The sequence below is a fragment of the Morone saxatilis genome, unplaced genomic scaffold, assembly GCF_004916995.1.
Source record: "Morone saxatilis isolate NCDOM2014 unplaced genomic scaffold, NCSU_SB_2.0 Contig12, whole genome shotgun sequence".
Taxonomy (NCBI): Eukaryota; Metazoa; Chordata; class Actinopteri; family Moronidae; genus Morone; species Morone saxatilis.
The window spans coordinates 22,037,232-22,051,373 of NW_023339674.1; the positions used below are offsets into that span (position 1 = coordinate 22,037,232).

Below are 14,142 nucleotides of genomic sequence, written 5' to 3' on the forward strand. Positions count from 1 at the left end.
GTGCACATCCACTGAGAATGGACTTTACAGTGAAGTAGGAGACATCTTGTGTCCAGCAGGAAAACTTTAGAAATGAACAACATTTGCATATTCAGAGATTCTGTAATTTTTAATGAGGTAGAAGGAGTAGATGCCTTTTGAAGGATTTTAATGGGTTAATTATACTTTTTGTAGAAAAATCATATCAGACACACATTGTGGCGCCAACTTCCAAGCGTGTGTGAAGGGTACCTTTAACAAAAGCGGCCCTTCAGCAACACAATTTTATCAGTTTTTTCACAGTTTTTTCATTTTCACACACACATGCTGGGACCACTGAGTCAGCGTGACCAAAGTAAGCATGATTAACAGAAGAAGACTGTCAGCGGCAATAGGCTATTTATTGGTTATGGTTTATTTAAATGGGGTAAATATAAAAAAATCTTAGATTTGGGCCATTTGTGCCTGCAGTGTGAACAACACCCTCAAGGTTGTTTTAGGAAGTTTTACATTGTAGCAGCATCAATGACAGACTCAAAGATTCAAACTGAATTAGCAGTCATGACTGTGCTGCTAAACTCCTACCTTTCACATTTATGGTCCTTTTTACTGTTTTTGACAATTGTTCATCTTATTATTATCATCATATTAATAAAATCGTATTTACTTGTGTTTTCTTGCACAAAGAGGCACAAAGTTCACTCTCCACAGCCAGACACTGACTGCTATTTCACATGCTTACCCTGTTGTTTCCTGTCTGGTCTTTGTAATACACCCAGTTGAGGGTTTCCAAAGTGCGATACTGGACGCTGTACTTAGTGATCCACTCATCGGCATCGCAGCGGCCCTGGGTAAGGATGCCAGACACCACACCCACCTCCTCCAGGTCAATCTGAATCCACTGATACTGGTCGTTGAACTTGGAGAGCCATGCACACCTAAGAAAAACAAGGAAATTAGCTTTTGTTATGATACATTCACATTAACAGATTTAAGAAGAACTAGGTTCTCATGACGTACCCAAAGCCTTGGTTGTTAAGACGAGCCTTGCTGGGCATCCAGGAGGAGTACCAGCCGGTGTACTCGTCCTGATTGGATGCACTGATCTGGTCTGATGTCACAGATCCAGATTCAAAGCCCAGGGCTCTGTGATAAGGGCATTCTGAGGAGGACAGACATACGCTTTACTGTGGAACTGAAACTCTGAAACTGGTGAGATTCAGTCTTGATTTGGTCACATTTGCATTAATTGTTGAAAAACAACAACAGACAGTATAATGTCCAAGTAACACTTGAATGGCATCGTGATTTTATTCACTGATAAAGTATTGTGACCAGCCTTCCTGCTCGTGGTGATCTAGCTTACACTAAGATCTGATACTCCGAATGCGTGCCTAATAAGGCGGAAGAAGAAGATCGGGACATCATCTGATGTGTGCTGCTTTGCCCAGTATCATGCTGTTAGGTGAAGGGCATGCCCTATTTCGGGCTCCCTAATCTGCTCATCACATTCCTGCACAGGTAATGAGATTACCTAACAGCGTTGCCCTTCCAGGCCTCTTCCTCACAGTTGTTCATTTCTTTAACCCAAACTGTTACTAGCCCTTAGTAAGTAAGAACGTGGTGGAAAAATGTCAAGATCATAGTAGGTGATTGTGCACCACGGCAGAGACGGAGCCAAGATTAGGTGGAGTGCATGAAGGACACAGCCAGCTACCATCAGCTGTGTGATCCATCACACCTGCTGGAGCTCTCTGAGTGCACAGGACACCGGAATAATCCACGGGGTACAATGCCATACTGCCCATCATTAATCTTCACGTGTGTGATGTTCCCCACTGTGTCATCGTCCTTCACATCATGTGCATCCCTTTTATCATTTTTTAAAAAAAGGTACTAATAAATTACAGACATCTGACATACACACAGGGGGCTAAAAGTCAACCCAGGTCATGTGACCTCACCTGGCATGCAGTTCTGTGAGTGACCCTGAGGTGGTGGCAGCAGTGACGTCGGTGGGATGACAGTGGGGATACGTGTGGGTGAATCAGCAGATTCACAGTCACAGGTGCAAGCTTTTATGTTCCGCGTCCATGTCTCTATCACCTCCTCCTGGTCCTCCTCCTGAAGCTCCTCGTCCTGGGCAACCGCCCCCTCCTGGGCAGCCTCTTCCTCCTGAAGGACACGAGAAGGAGTTAATCCAGAGTTAAAATCACATTTCAGACTTTTTTTATAAGTGGTTTGTTAGTGGGCTCTTACCTCCTGGGAGTGAACAGTGATCAGGGCTGTACCACATCAACAGGTGCATGAAATGTAGAGGCAGATGGAAAATTAAACGGGAAAGCTAAAACCAAATTTTACAGAAGAAAGAGGATCATTAAAAATTAATCTGTGAATTGTTTGTAGGTACTTCCATGTGATTAACAACTGCATGGTTTGTATGTATGTGACCAGAATTGAGAATATAACAATATAACAACACATAATATTGAAGAAAAAATAAATGAATACACCTCTAAATAATGAAACATGGTCAACTCCACATTTTAATGCAGTAACATTTCTGTGTGGCACTTTTCCTAGCATGGTTCAAAAGATACAATAAAGAAGGCAGAACATTGAGAATATTCCTGATTTTTAAGGCAGACAGAGGGCATTACGATTGAATCATATCCCTCATGCAGGTGCACAGTGACTTACCCTGAGACAGAAACAAGAGGAGCAGCACAGCAGCACATCGAGCAGTGACCTCCATCTTCCTCTTCAGTTGTGCTGGAATGCAACGTGTGTGTGATACCCAACACTAGTGGATAGGATTACTGTAATCCACAGGCCTGTGATGGCCTTATCTAATACTGGTCCTTAGACACCTCCCTTAGGCTCGTCTTATTGTACTGCACCTGTGGTTCATATCATCACTTCATAAATCAAGAATGAGAATCATTCTTTATGGCAGCGGCGTTTCTTTTAGGACTTAAATGCCATCAGCTGTCAACATTACCACCTGCTCATGTGTTTCAATACATAGGTCACATGTTAGACATTGTCTAGGCGAATACTCAATTCAATTTACAGCAATCGCAGGTGATCCAGTGTTAATATTTTAATATTTTAAAACATCACGCACAGGAGTGGATCTAGAGAAATATTCATGGGGTGGCCAGAAGGTGGCTTGGAGACTTTAAGGGGTGGCAGAAATATATGCTCATTAAATCACAAACAATTACATATATCAATATTTGCTTGGAAACGCCACCAAATGAAGATATCTGAACAGATAGACGAGAATATTGTCTGCTAAATATTAAGCTGGAACCAGGAGAAGCTTAGCTTAGCTTAGCTTAGCTTAGCTTAGTTTAGTTTAACATAACAGAGCATAACCAAAGTGTAAACATGACACATTGCTTTTTATTGAGGTTATGTGCACAGGTATTTCTAGGGAGCAGTTGCCAGGCACCCAATAGGGGCTTCAGGAAGTCCCCGCCAAGAAATAGTCCGGCATAATGCATAACATTTTAACAAATTAGTTATAACATGGAAATTAGTGAGTTTCAAAAATATTTCAGAACTTTGGCAAAAGCCAGGCTAGCTGTTTCCTCCTGTTTCTACTCTTTATGCTGAGCTAAGGTAACCAGCTGTTGACTGTAGCTTCATATTTACTGTGCAGACATTAAAGTGACATCAATCCTAAAAATACACACAGCAGGCCTATATCTCAGCATTTCATTCATGTCTGTAAAGAAATGTAAATGTAAAGTAAATTAAGTAAATTGTCTAATAGAACAATGACCAAGCATCACTTTTAAACAAGTTCACTATTTGGGTTTGTTTTGAATATAATATGAAATATCCATCTTAGTCAGGGGTCGTCAGTTCAATGGATTATAGAAAAGGGGTTCCCTTAAGGAAAAAGGTTGGGAACCACTGCTGTAAACTGCTGATTTGTGAGTGAGTGGGTAGTAAGTCAGTGACCCAGTGTCCACTGTAAAACCCTGCTGATGTTATTCGTGTGCCTGAGTTCAAGAGGGTGCCAGGGCTCCAAATGCTGTATGCATGGTAAGAACTGCCCTTTGTTATGAGTGTGTGTTGCCCACTTTCAGAACATATGTGCCTGTATTATTTGTAACACTATTTGCCACCTAGAGTCCTACACTTACTTCCAGCTGTGTTAAAGTTATCCACTCCCCGTTATTCCTCCTATATTTAAACATTCAGCTGCTGATGATGATGATGCTTTAATGGGCGGAACTAACCGGCTGCATGTAGTGTGATTGACATATTTACCAGCCAATCACATCCGCCACATTGAGTTAAAGCGTTCGATAGGCGGGGACTATGGAAACTATGTTGGCCAATGAACAACGTTATTGGCGCTCCACTGGCCAATCAGAAAGCCTGATGCCAACTGGCCGTGTGTGTTTCAGGGTGGCGTTGGGTGGTTCATTTCTTCTGAGGAGGATACTGTAGAGTGTTGTTATTCAAGGTGAGTAGTTTTGAGCGTGTGTTATTTCTCCTGTTGTATTAAAATGTACACACACACACACACGCTGGGCCACATGTCGTATTTGAAACAGGCTAGTCGGTGTCTGAACGGGCTAACGCTAACGGCTGAATAACGGTGTTAACGGTACTTCCGTTGGGCTGTGTTGACAGCGGTGGAGAGATGGTGATTTAGTCTTGAATATATCTGTTATAACTGAACACAACTGGTCTATACTTTGGGTAGAAATGACAGGCTCATGTTATTGCCTCAATGTGTCTGGAATTATAAACATTGGAAGTGTTGTCTCTGTCAAACAGGCTGGATTTGAGCATGAAATCTTTATCTTTAACACCATACAATACATAACGTTACATACCATAACCAACACAAATAGCTTAACAACTAACTTAACTAACGTTATATTTGGGGGATTTTATTGATTTCACGAGATTGACCTGATTAAATTGTCTTGTATCGTGTTCATTTCTTGAGCACCTCCTGTCTTACACTAACTAACTTCTTCAGTTTAGCTCAAGTTGTCAGAAGCTGTCTGACTCTTGATATCTACATCCAGTTTCACATAAAAAGTGATAAGATGTGTTCCTCTGAGTGCCTTTTGTCTGCGGATGTCTTGAACCACCCACTCCTTCCTCTCGTCTGTCATTGTGTTTCACAGCTCCTCGTGTTTTCTCTCATCTCTTCATTTCAGATGCAGTTCATGCTTCTGTTCAGTCGACAAGGCAAGCTCCGGCTTCAGAAGTGGTACGTGCCTTTGTCTGATAAGGAGAAAAAGAAGATCACCAGAGAGTTGGTGCAGACGGTCCTGGCTCGAAAGCCCAAAATGTGCAGCTTTCTGGAGTGGAGAGACCTCAAGATTGTGTATAAAAGGTGGGTAGGGACGGGACTTGTTTATGAACAAAATGATTTCCAGTTGAACTCTCACAGAATATAATTGTTCACACTTCCCTGGGCAATTCATAGAGCAATCATTCATGGACGCAGTTCAGTTGAAGAATCAGGAGAAAGTGTTATCAATGAGATGACTGCACTCAGACTACAACAAAAAAGGAGCGTGCATGTTTTGCCTCATTATATCCTGTTGCTGTGCCAACGGACGGGCAGGCAGAGTATCGGTGAACCCGTCTGACCTAACAGGGACAGACAAACACAACACTCGAGGTGCTGACTAGTCCCTAACACAGATGTTTGTTTACCTCTTGAATTTAAATAGTTTAAAGGATTTACTCTGCCATTTTTCGTAATTATTAATAGTTTTTATTTGTCTGTTTTTGCCTACAACTCATATTGCATCCTATTAATCTATAAAAGTGTCATTAAATAAGTGCTGGATCTAGCTGTGCTGCAGTAGTCAGAATATCTTGTATATATTTTTCTCCTCAGGTCTGAGTAGCTCTCCGCTCTTCAGCCTGTCTGATTAAAGAGAGTGTCCCACCTACTCACATGTCAAGAGAGAGGGTACAGCTGACTGAGTGTAGATGTAATAAGTCTGAGCCAAAAGTGAACAATATCTTTGCTGAAGGTGAATGGAAAGAGGTCCAAGTAATTGATTTGAGAACATGATTCGATATGAGAAGCTGTTATGATTTTAAGGAAATGTGAAGGACCACAGGCACTTGGAAATCAATTTAACTGTAGTGAGAAGGAATTAAAATGATAAGGTGTCAGGTCAGATTTGTGGGTACAAGGTCTGCCCTGCAGCCAACGGAGCCTTAGAGCGCCCACTGGAAATAGATCTTAATACAACAAAGACAATAACTGGCTGTTGTTTGAGACTGTTAAAGGCTGAAATGGCCTCTGGAAAGATGAGATTATATTTCAACATACAGCCTGTGTGTTGAAATGTAGCACACGGTTATAGTAAGAGTTTCAACATACAGCCTGTCTTTATGTCTAGGGCTGCAACTCACAATTATTTTCATTATCAGTGAACCTGCATTTATTGATAAATCAATTTGTCTATGATATGTCAGAAAATACTGATCAGTCAGAAATCCAAATATATCTTACTATACGTTTACTATCAACTATGACAAAGGAAAGCAGCAAATTTTGAATTTTGAGAACATACAGCCAGTCCAAATGAAGACGGGTTTTAGCGATACAAATGATCAGAATGTGTTCTGTATCCCTCTGACCCTGTGTCTGAATCAATCTGGGATTACAGATAAGGCTGAATCCGTTGCTGGTGGACATTTTTGCCAAGTAACATCACTTTGATATTGAAAATGTGACTCCAAGTAATGTAGCTCCGTGCCTCACGTAAAGCAGACAATAAAACACATACAATAAATTTTAATAAATCCATGTATAACACAGGATTTAACTTTGCCAGGCTGCCAAATGCAACACTGAGCGGTAAATTAAATTGGTAACTTTCTCTACAAAGAGGTAACCATTTGCACTAAAAGGTTTGACCTCTTAACTTCCTCTTCCTGTATGAGTCCACTACAGTAAAAGTGCTGCATCACTTCTCTGTGTTGAACTGAACTGAACCCTTTGTGTTTCTTGAGCATGGCTGTGCCTTGCATTCACTTGCACGCACTGCAGCCAAGAATACAGAGAAAACAGTTGATCAAATAACAGGAATTGATAATGCCAACAAGTTCCTGTCGAAGTCTACAGCCTAGTCCAGTGTGCCCTCCTGCCTCGCTGGTTGCCAGGGATCAACTGACCAGCTCCTTTATTAGCCAATCATCACATGCTTAAAGAGTGCCTCAGGGATTATCAGGGATAAAGAACTATGGCAGAATGAGGCTTAACTCGTACAGCCTTCTGCATCCGGCTTCTGGCGTTTAAATGAGTACCCTGTACACAGTAAATGAGGGATCTATAATAATAACAGAGAAGGGCTCTCTCAGCACTATTGCAGTGAGCTGGGAGACAGTATGTATCACTTGGAGATCCTGTCTAAGTGATAAAAACGCATAAAGTCAGCTCTTCTTCTGATTACTTTGTCAGGTTGATGTTGCAGTTTTCACAATGAAAGACTCTTTTTAAAATGCTGTTGTGATGCTGGCTCGTCATTGTGTTGCAGATATGCCAGTCTGTACTTCTGCTGTGCCATAGAGGATCAGGACAACGAGCTCATCACACTGGAGATCATCCACAGATATGTGGAGCTGCTGGACAAATACTTTGGCAGTGTACGTTTCTGCTTATTCTTTTATATGTGTTGTATCTATGCCACCTGTTGAACCTGGACTCAAAGTAGTATTCTTTCATAATTGGTGTTCTTTCATTTCTAAACAACAGGTTTGTGAGCTGGACATTATTTTCAACTTTGAGAAGGCTTACTTCATTCTGGATGAGTTCCTTCTGGGTGGGGAAGCTCAGGAGACGTCCAAAAAGAACGTGTTGAAGGCCATTGAGCAGGCTGACCTGCTACAGGAGGTAAGGCGCTTAATGAAATTAATGTGCAAACATAATGATTTCATACTACTCCTACTTCATTAGTAATCTGTCCTCACTCTCCATTGTAACTGTTGACATTTGTGATTTTTTCAGATCAAAGATTCAGATTAAATGTATAATCCTTAAGATTTCAGTCGTTGCTGGTTTGGTGACATCCTTGTTTACTGGTGGTAACAGCTAGTACAGTTACATTATTTTGTTTTGATAAGTCTGTTTCCACTGCACCTTTTTGCGATATTTCCACTAATATTTAAAATGAATCGACTGATAAGAAGAGCTTTGATGAACAACTGCATTCAGTGTTAACCACAGTGACAGATACTTTGTGATTCCTGTGACTGCTTCAAAATAAAAGCCGCCCCTTGTTTTGCCAGTTGAATGCTTTTAATGTGAACTAGCAGCAGGAAATGTTGGGTTAGCATTAGCAGTAACTTCATATGGCTCTGATACACCTGTAGGAGAGGGAACAGTAAAGTATCAGTGAGATAAAAAGTAACTCGGGGTGCTGAACCATTGTGAATCCCTCTTGCATGTCAAGGTAAACTGAATCTAGCACAGGAGTGGCGTACTCCGCCACTAACTGAAAACTACTATATAGAAACGTAATTACTGAATGTAAATGCATTGAGTGGCTATTGCAGAAAAAAACATGGATTGATTTTGTAAAAATGTGTGTATATCACATAAAAGTAAAAACAGAGTAGCTAAAAAAATTGTAGTACTTCAATTTCACTTAAATTAGATTTTCCATCAAAAAGTGACACCTGCTTTGACAGAGGTTCATAACTGTGTTCCTGTTTAGTATTTTCTAGTCATTCACTACGTAATTCTTAAAAATGATACTCGGGTTAAGTCAGAACAAAAAAAGATGGACCTTATTTCTCCAAAATGAACCCAACGACTTTAATCACAACAGCTATAACTGAGTTACTTTATCTGCCCTTTAATTTTATTTATTGGCTGCATGACTATACTGTATTACTGTAGTAAATGTTTTATTGCTTGTGATTTTTCTTTCACTGGCTTCACAGAGCTTTATTGTCTTCTGTTTTGTTTTCTTGATTTCAGCTGACATTTTTTCTCTCTCTTTGCTTGTGTATTCTTTACTATTGTGATTTTCAGAATATAGACTTTCAGATGCGTCTGTTTGCAGGTACAGTTTGTAAAAACCCAAACAACCCTCGCTGTAGTGTTAGATCAGTAGCCTTAGATGTACTGTAGATTTACCAATACAACGCTAAAGCCAGCAGAAATAACATACCAGCAACAGCAACATTTAAGTGTCAGGAAAACACTTCAATAAATATTGAAGTTGCTGGTGTGTTTTTTCTTTAACCCTGATATATCTGTAATCCCAGGCACTAACCAATAACTCTTCATCAGGAATATATGTACTTGAGTAAAGTCTGTATTAATAGAGAATATGTATACTTCATTTTCAGCATTTTCCAGTGAGTCATTAAATAAAGACCCCATATTTTGGTGGCAGAAATGACATTGAAATGTAATTCTGTGCTCAGAATCAAACCACATGTGCTGGTCACATGATGTATCCTTAAAACTAAAACGAATATCACTGATTCAAGTTCTATTATTACTCACATTACTTATCACATTTAAAAATGTTTTTCACCCCTTCAGTGTCACTAAAACGTTTCAAATGATTTCATTCTCCACTTTCACACACACATTCTTCACAGTCTTCTCAGATTTGATGGGTGATAGTTGAAGTGGGGGGAGATCAGATTGCAGCCCACAAAAAAAGCTTCACTGTCTGTACTGCTGAGACCACACAAACACTTCTGGCCTAAATTAGCATTTCATATAGCGGGAGCATAATTACAGCAGAAAAACACAGTGTCGCTGCAATTACGATCCTGACCAAAAGCATACTCAACAGTACACCAACAAACACTGGTCACAACACCACAGCTGTGTTTCAGGGCTCTCTGTCACTTCAGTCCATTAATGTTATATAAACCAAATATGTGAGTGAGTGAGTCTTGAATATGTTACAGCAGTTATTTAAGTGAATTAATAGTTTTTAATTTCTATAGCTTAAAACATGTAAAAGTATCAAAAAATATATAGTAAATAGTGTTTGGCAGCACACAGTGGTCTAGTATCGACCTAATCAGTGTCAGCAGGCAGGTGCGATTGCTGGATTTGTTTGCTCAACATTTAGTCAGTTAGTGAGCCAAAGGCCACTGCTAATGAGTTCTGGGGAAAAAAATCAGGCCACTGCTGACAAACCATTAACATCCAATGGAGAAAGAAGACGTGAACTGTAGAGAACCACCAATACTGGATTTTGAGGGCCAACTGTGTTTTTTACATACAATGCAGCATTTTTTGGCAAAAGTTCCTCAAATTTGGTTATTTGTGTTAAATATACATGGCAGGATATTTTGCAGTTTAAAAATAACCAAATATGAGTAAAGGTAACACATGCTGCAGAATAAACCTAAAAAATAACCTAATAAACCATAAAAATACAACTAAAACTAAAGAAATTTAGCATTTTGCACATTTTCTACATCCACTGATACAGATATATTGAGATAAGCCAATATCGGCAGTTCAATTGGGGTTTAAAACATACATTTAAAGATGAATTCAACCTTCAAAAAAGCTGTTGGCAATAAACCTCACCAATTTGACTTGCGTGAGTCCTCATCTTTTTAATATTGTTCCATGTGCAGTACATATGGATGGGAAGACATATATCATGGTGAAACATGAGTGCATCAGACTTTACAAACTCAACTGACTCATGTTATCAAACTGAGAATACAATGTGGCCTAAAGCAAGTGATGAAATGATGTCAGGGAGCATTAGGAAGTCCAAATGTGACCCATAACCATTAGCTGTGAGGCAGCTGCTGCCCAGCCAAGTCTGTAATCTCTGAGGACAAACTGTGAAGCTGTTGGTTGATTTACAGCAGGACCATCAGGCAGCTGCACTGTAGAGAACATACTGTACTGTGATCCTAAAAGGCTTATGGTAAGTTCTTAATGTAGGCCTTTTCCTTGTAAGAGTATGCAGTTATGAAGGGAGTAGCCATTTTAAACCATTTAGTTGATATTCTCACTTTGGAAGGAATGGGGTCAAAACCTCAAGTGTGCCAATCCACATTTACCCTGAGAGGGAGGGAGAGAGAGGGAGAGAGAGAGAGAGAGGTCTCTGATTGGCTCAATTCTGTATTTGTAGAGCCAGAGTGAAGACTGGGGAAGTTTGCCAAATGAGGAGATCTTGTAATGGGTCTAGAGTCCATCCATGCCTCCGTCCAGGCAATTGGTAACTACTAGACTGGTGCAGTCAGTCAGTCAGCATGGGTTTCCAGTTCTGCGTGCTGTGGACTTCTACCTGCATGTACTTCTGTCAGTATGACTGTCTCATAACTCTGAGTGAAAATACATGACACAACGTGAAGGGTCATAACGGGCATGAACTCAAACCTGAATGTTTCTGAATACTCAGTTTCACTAACAGGCGGTATAATCCAACACTTTGGTCAATTAGTTACTCTAAACTAGTTTTACATTATTGTAGCTGTTAAATTTAATTAATTTATCTGAATTTTCTTCTTCATGGAGGCAACTTTAATTTTTTTAAAGTGACTCTTAATTGGAAATTCACTTAAATTTAAACATACATTTCCTTTAAATAGTAACTATTTTCATGGATAAGTGAAAGAGCTATGCTGCCTGTGTGAAGACTAGCCTATTGTTTTTACTAACAGCACTGAATGAAAATGCTCAGATTAATCATTGTGTATGTTGTTTTGAAATGCTGGAAAAGGATTTCTGAACAATAACATGTCAAACCAGTATTTTACGTTTAATAATATTCATTCCACAGGTTTTTTACGTTTATTTTTTTACAATTTTGTCATCATCTTCTGATATTAAAACATTAAAGGATAAGAATGGTGTTCTACATTTTTCGTATTCTCAACAAAGCCCATGAAAATACCAAAAGCAGCAACGGACAGTTAATCTGTCTCTCAGTGCTCTCTGACTTCCTTTGCCTGTCTGTTACACAAAGCCTCAAGTTCATCTGTTCCTCCTGAAGAGATAAATCTGTAAAACTGGTCTCAAACATATAGTTTCATTTTTTTTTAAAGGCTCATTAATTTCATAAAAGCTGGGAACTGTAGTTTTGTGCACACATTACTCAAACAAGAGTAAGTAGTGCATTTGTTGGGGACTATTTTCAGTTGCGGATTAATACTCATTTAGTGCACTAGCAAGTATTTCCCGCAGCAGGATGGTGTAATGTGGGAAAATAAAGTACAGAGTACAGTGCCCATGTTAATGGTAATGAAGGAACAACAGCGTGGCTTGCTCACTGAAGTGTTTATAGTGTTTTATAATATATTATAAATAATAATAATAAAGGATTTGTCTACACACAAAGTACTGGTTAGTTAGATCAGTTCACTGTTGGCTTTGGTGTTTTCATGGATTTGTTGACAGAAATAAAACATAAAGATAATCACCAGCCAGAATATAAGAACAGCATACAAGCAAAGAAAATAGCTTATTACTGATTAGATATTATTGTGATGCCTCCTCATCATCGTCATTTATAATCAGGAGAGCAATCAGATCTAATTAAATAATGACACAAAGGGAGAAACTATTTAGTAATTAAAGTCATTGTCAGTGTAAGTTAGTAATCAGGCTAATTATTACAACTTTAAAAAATGTCACATGTTCAAGTGATCAGAATACATATTTCTGGGGTATCAGATGGTTTGTTTAATGGATGGACTGACAGGTATGCCCTGATTTTAAGTTATTGTCAATCTTTAAAACTTCTAAACATTATGTACATATAAGTTAGTAGAAATAAAGCGTGGGTTGAGTTGGGGGCACCTTTGGAATGTGTGCCTCTGGCTTGAAGGCATTAGTAAGTGCACAGTGCAGTAATTACATGGAGAACATACCACAGGGGATTTGGTTGAAGTTATTTTAATAAGCCTTTAATGAAACATTTCTCCGGAGCGGGCCATTACTTTGGTGCCAGCAAGCAGATCTTCTTTTAGAATAATGATGCCTCGGAAGACTTCCTGCTCAGCTCACCTCTGCATGTGAGACATCAGAGATAAATTGAGCAGAGACGTCCCAGTGAAGAGGGCATTGTGGACAGTTAAGCTCCTGCTCCCCGAGCACACACTGTACATGCTGTAGGTTACTGAGAGATTTTAACTTGATCCAAGTTGACCAATGGTTTGTTTTGTTTATTTTTGTCTTTATAAAAATGTTTGCCTCGCAGGTGTGATGGCCCCAAATATGGTCTCTGAGTCCTCTGGTCTTTTCCAGAATTAGGCCTGCTGAGGTGATTACTCTGTCTGTGGACTTGGGCCATCCATACCACTAGACCCTTCTAGTCAGAACTAGTCTCACTCTTGTTACTGTATATCAGTCTGTCTGTAGCTCAGTTCCTGCTGGTTAAGACCGTGTTCCTGGTCTCATGTCACTAGTTAGTCTCTCCACAGCCAACAATACACGTTTGTATTGAAGTCGGTCTTCGTCTGTTTGTCTTTGTTTTCTACTTACGTGTAACGTTTCATTTCACTGTCTCCCCCAGATGCTTTATAAGAATACATATCTGTAGTTTGGATAGGCGACACTTTGTGTGTCCACAGATAAATTAAATAAGAAGTGAAAATGACACAGTACACACCATTACTTAAGTAAGACAGACTTGTAGGTGTGTTTCCCCAAAGACATTCAGAATATGAGCTAAATGAAGCTGTTAAGTTTACCTTCAATCTAAACAGAGACATAGAAACCCCTATGAGTTTGTTTGACTGAGTAGGAAACGTGAAATACCCCATCAAACTATCCTGCAACATTTTCCAACATTTTAGGGAATAGATGAGAAGATTGATACCGCTCTCATGTGTGATTTGTGGTTTCACTGGGTGATACATGATGAAACTGTTTCTCGGCCTGGCTGGTGACTTGCTGGAGTCTCTGTGTTGTTCTAGCACATAACTCCTCGTAAAACCACAAATTGTTGCTGTTGTATTTTTGTTTATTTATAGAATTAACAAACAAGATATAACACGTTGATTAGTGAGCTTTAGATGTGCCAGTAGGTTGATTTTTTTAAATCTTTGGATGGAGCCAGGCTAGCTGTTTCCAGTATGTATGCTAAGCTAAGCAAGAGACTCCTGTCATCAGTGTCATATTTCTCATACAGACATGAGAATAGTATCTATCTTCTCATCTAACTC

At 39.5% G+C, this 14,142-nt stretch overlaps 2 protein-coding genes across 6 annotated transcripts in view; one reads left to right on the forward strand and one right to left on the reverse strand.

Moving 5' to 3' along the window:
* Window positions 1–2,734, reverse strand: part of LOC118322333 (retinoschisin-like) — a 3,555-nt gene extending 821 nt beyond the window's left edge. The window contains exons 1-5 of the mRNA XM_035653988.1: window positions 2,680–2,734; window positions 2,239–2,264; window positions 1,944–2,154; window positions 1,000–1,141; window positions 722–917 (exon numbers count right to left, since the gene is read on the reverse strand). Coding sequence (XP_035509881.1) covers window positions 722–917; window positions 1,000–1,141; window positions 1,944–2,154; window positions 2,239–2,264; window positions 2,680–2,734 — 630 coding nt within the window. The remainder of the gene's footprint in view (window positions 1–721; window positions 918–999; window positions 1,142–1,943; window positions 2,155–2,238; window positions 2,265–2,679) is intronic.
* Window positions 2,735–4,359: 1,625 nt separating this feature from the next.
* The window catches only part of LOC118321860 (AP-1 complex subunit sigma-2), a 14,209-nt gene continuing 4,426 nt past the window's right edge, over window positions 4,360–14,142 (forward strand). For 2 of the 5 annotated variants that reach the window (XM_035653399.1, XM_035653400.1), the window contains exons 1-4: window positions 4,360–4,462; window positions 5,172–5,350; window positions 7,518–7,626; window positions 7,736–7,873. In XM_035653399.1, coding sequence (XP_035509292.1) covers window positions 5,172–5,350; window positions 7,518–7,626; window positions 7,736–7,873 — 426 coding nt within the window. In that variant the 5' untranslated portion in view covers window positions 4,360–4,462. The other 3 variants (XM_035653397.1, XM_035653398.1, XM_035653396.1) reach the window with 3 other exon arrangements.